Source organism: Carlito syrichta, unplaced genomic scaffold, assembly GCF_000164805.1.
Source record: "Carlito syrichta isolate Samal-C Ts95f unplaced genomic scaffold, Tarsius_syrichta-2.0.1 Scaffold273620, whole genome shotgun sequence".
NCBI lineage: Eukaryota > Metazoa > Chordata > Mammalia > Primates > Tarsiidae > Carlito > Carlito syrichta.
In genome coordinates this window covers 28,378-31,637 of record NW_007217716.1, presented here as the reverse complement: position 1 = coordinate 31,637, position 3,260 = coordinate 28,378, and the positions used below count along the sequence as shown (strand labels likewise).

Below are 3,260 nucleotides of genomic sequence, written 5' to 3'. Positions count from 1 at the left end.
CACTCCAGTCTGGGCGACAGAGTGAGACTCCAACTCAAAAAAAAAAAAAAAATGAAGAATGCAATGAGTGAATGAATAAGTGAATGTAGTTTAATAAATTAATCAATGATCCAGTGAATACATGAGTCAATGCTTAAGTGCTAAGCATGAGTGAATGAATGAATGGCTTAAGGGATTCATCCACTTCACCATAGACCCTCCTTGAACCCCTCATCCACTCCCTCCATGACCATCAAACACACACACAGATTCCCCCAACAGTTGTCCCGTTTCTTGCCCCTATGCTTTGGCCAGTCAGTAAATGATCCAGTCACCCTATTTTCCCCACAGGCCCACCAACTGGCCCGCTGGCCCTGGGGCTGGTGACAGTGGACATCCAGAACCCGGACATCACAAGTTCACGGTACCGTGGGCTTCCAGCACCTGGACCTGGACCAGCTGATAAGAAACGCTCAGGGAAGAAGAAGATCAGCAAAGCTGATATCGGTGCACCCAGTGGATTCAAGTGAGAACCTCGCCCTGTTGGGCCCACAGACCCCTGGGGGTGGAGGGGTGTATAAGCAGGTGGACAGCTGAGTGGATGAAAGGATGGGCAGATGGATAGGTAGGTAAGTAGATGGGGGGGTGAGTTCAGGGAGAGGTCAATATGGCACCTAGGGTGCAAAATGTAAGGAGGCAGTCACTCTCAGGGTCATGCAACCGTAATTCGTGACTCAGGGTGACTGCCTCCTTCAATTTTGCAGCCCAGCTGGCATGGTGGCTTCCCCCTATAGTCTCAGCTACTTGAGAGGCTAAGGCAGGAGGACTGCTTGAGCCCAGGAGTCCAAGGTTGACCATGCACTGTACTGGGTGACAGAGCAAGACCCTATCTCTAAAAAAAAAAATGTTGCACCCCAGACACTTCGCTTGCCTCACCCTAGTCCCACCCTGGGTGAGCTGGTGGGGGAGTGGGTGGGTGGGCACGTGAAAGAATGGATGGGTAGATGAGGTGGATGAGGTGGGCCAGTGGGAGGTAGGTGAAGGGATAGATAGATGAATGGGTGAATGAGTGGGTTGAAGAATGAATGGATAAGGGGCTGGATGGATGGGTCAATGGGAAGTGAGTAGGTAGACAGGTGAGTGGGTGAGTGTGTGGACAGACTGATACGCAGGCTGACAGGTTCACAGACAAGGTGGATGGGATGGGCAGGTGAACAGATATGTGGATGAATGGACACACCAGTGGATAAGTGAACAGAAGTGTGTGAATGGGTAGAAAAATGAATGGATGAATGGAAAAGTGGACACACAGATGGACAGATGGGTGGACAAATGGGTAAACAGATGGTTGGAGAGACAGATGTATGGACAGATCAGTGGTCTGACGAATGTGAATGGATACGTGGACTAATGATTCGGTAGATGAATGGTGGGAAGAGGAAAGGGTGGACAGATCGGCACCACAAACTATGGACTCCTTCCAGTTCCATAATTCTGCTCATACTCATTCACTCATTCAGACTCATTCATTGATTCTGGCCCCTCAGAGTCTCTGGGCAGGAGAGGGCAAGAGGGCTTCACTAGGAAGGGTGGAGAGAAGGAAGGGCAACGGGGCTTCACCGGAGTCTCTTCACCTCCCCCAGACATGTCAGCCACGTGGGGTGGGATCCTCAAAATGGATTTGATGTGAGTAACTCCCAAATCTCCTGGACCCCACTCAACTTCTATCCACCCTTCCAGAGACCACTGCTGAGACCCCACCCCAGACCCTCTCCTCTCACACCCCTCTCAGATTCCTCGCTGGGATGGGCCCAATAATAATCCGTTTCCCTTCCCTCTTTATCTTACTCTTTTACCCTTGTCTCGGCCTTTTACCTCCTGGGCAGGTGAACAACCTTGACCCCGATCTGCGGAGTCTGTTCTCCAGAGCAGGAATCAGTGAGGCCCAGCTCACTGATGCCGAGACTTCCAAACTGATCTATGATTTCATTGAGGACCAGGGTGGGCTGGAGGCTGTGCGGCAGGAGATGAGGCGCCAGGGTGAGCTCCCTCCTTCATGCACCCCTTCTTCTCCAGCCCTGGCAGTTGATACCTAAGAGATACACTGAAGTCAGAAAGGTATCAAAGAGACTCAGCAGAAAACCATAATAATTGCAGCTATGTTATTTCCTCCCCCCCGCACAGAGCCGCTTCCACCACCCCCACCACCATCCAGAGGAGGGAACCAGCCCCCGCGGCCCCCTATTGTGGGGGGTAACAAGGGTCGTTCTGGTCCACTGCCCCCTGTTCCTTTGGGAGGTGCCCCACCACCACCAACACCTCGGGGACCCCCACCCCCAGGCCGAGGGGGTCCTCCACCACCACCCCCTCCAGTCACTGGACGTTCCGGACCACTGCCCCCTCCGCCCCCTGGAGCTGGTGGGCCACCCATGCCGCCACCACCGCCACCACCACCACCACCACCCAGCTCTGGGGATGGGCCTGTCCCTCCCCCACCCCCTCCTGCTCTGGTGCCCGGCGGGGGGCCAGCCTCTGGTGGGGGTCGGGGGGCGCTTTTGGATCAAATCCGGCAGGGAATTCAGCTGAACAAGGTGAGGATGACGGGCAGGGTAGAAGATGGGGGGTCTGGGACTCTGGGGTGTCCCATACAAGTCAGGATATTGGGGGATGGGGCCAGGACCAATGGAGGTGCCAGGTCTTGGGGGTTCAGTGGTAGGGTTGGGAGGTTGGTGGTGGAGTATCGGAGGGCATTGGAATGTGCGGGAGGAGAAATATGGAGAAGGGGTGAGGGGAGATGCTGCTCTCCCAGACCCTGAGCCCTCTGTGCTGATCCCTGCTTGCCGCAGACCCCTGGGGCCCCAGAGAACTCAGCGCTGCAGCCATCACCTCAGAGCTCAGAGGGGCTGGTGGGAGCCCTAATGCATGTGATGCAGAAGAGAAGCAGAGCCATCCACTCCTCGGGTGAGCGGGTCCTGCCAGGACCACAAAACTGGTTCCCAGGGCTGGCATTGATCTGAACACAACCCAGTAGTCGCCATTAATAGCGACATTAGTTCCAGTATTAACATGAATCTGGTGTTCATTTCTTTTTTGGCAATGTAGACATTAAGTCATTATGTGACAATAATATAATTAACTCTTTGGCAATAGTGTTAATATTAATACCAGGGTGTGTCTACATATTTACATATGTCCCACATGTCCAGTAGTATTAACATTAGTCTAAGCTGGGCTCGGTGGCTCAGCCTGTAATCCCGTGCCTTTGGGAGGCTGAGGTGAGT

At 53.7% G+C, this 3,260-nt stretch overlaps 1 protein-coding gene across 1 annotated transcript in view; it reads left to right on the top strand.

Annotated features, from left to right (window-relative positions):
* WAS (Wiskott-Aldrich syndrome) overlaps positions 1-3,260 on the top strand; it is a 7,644-nt gene that overhangs the window by 3,508 nt on the left and 876 nt on the right. Inside the window, exons 7-11 of the mRNA XM_008052361.2 lie at positions 331-505; positions 1,623-1,665; positions 1,866-2,019; positions 2,164-2,570; positions 2,826-2,940. Of these exons, the coding sequence (XP_008050552.1) occupies positions 331-505; positions 1,623-1,665; positions 1,866-2,019; positions 2,164-2,570; positions 2,826-2,940 (894 nt within the window). The remainder of the gene's footprint in view (positions 1-330; positions 506-1,622; positions 1,666-1,865; positions 2,020-2,163; positions 2,571-2,825; positions 2,941-3,260) is intronic.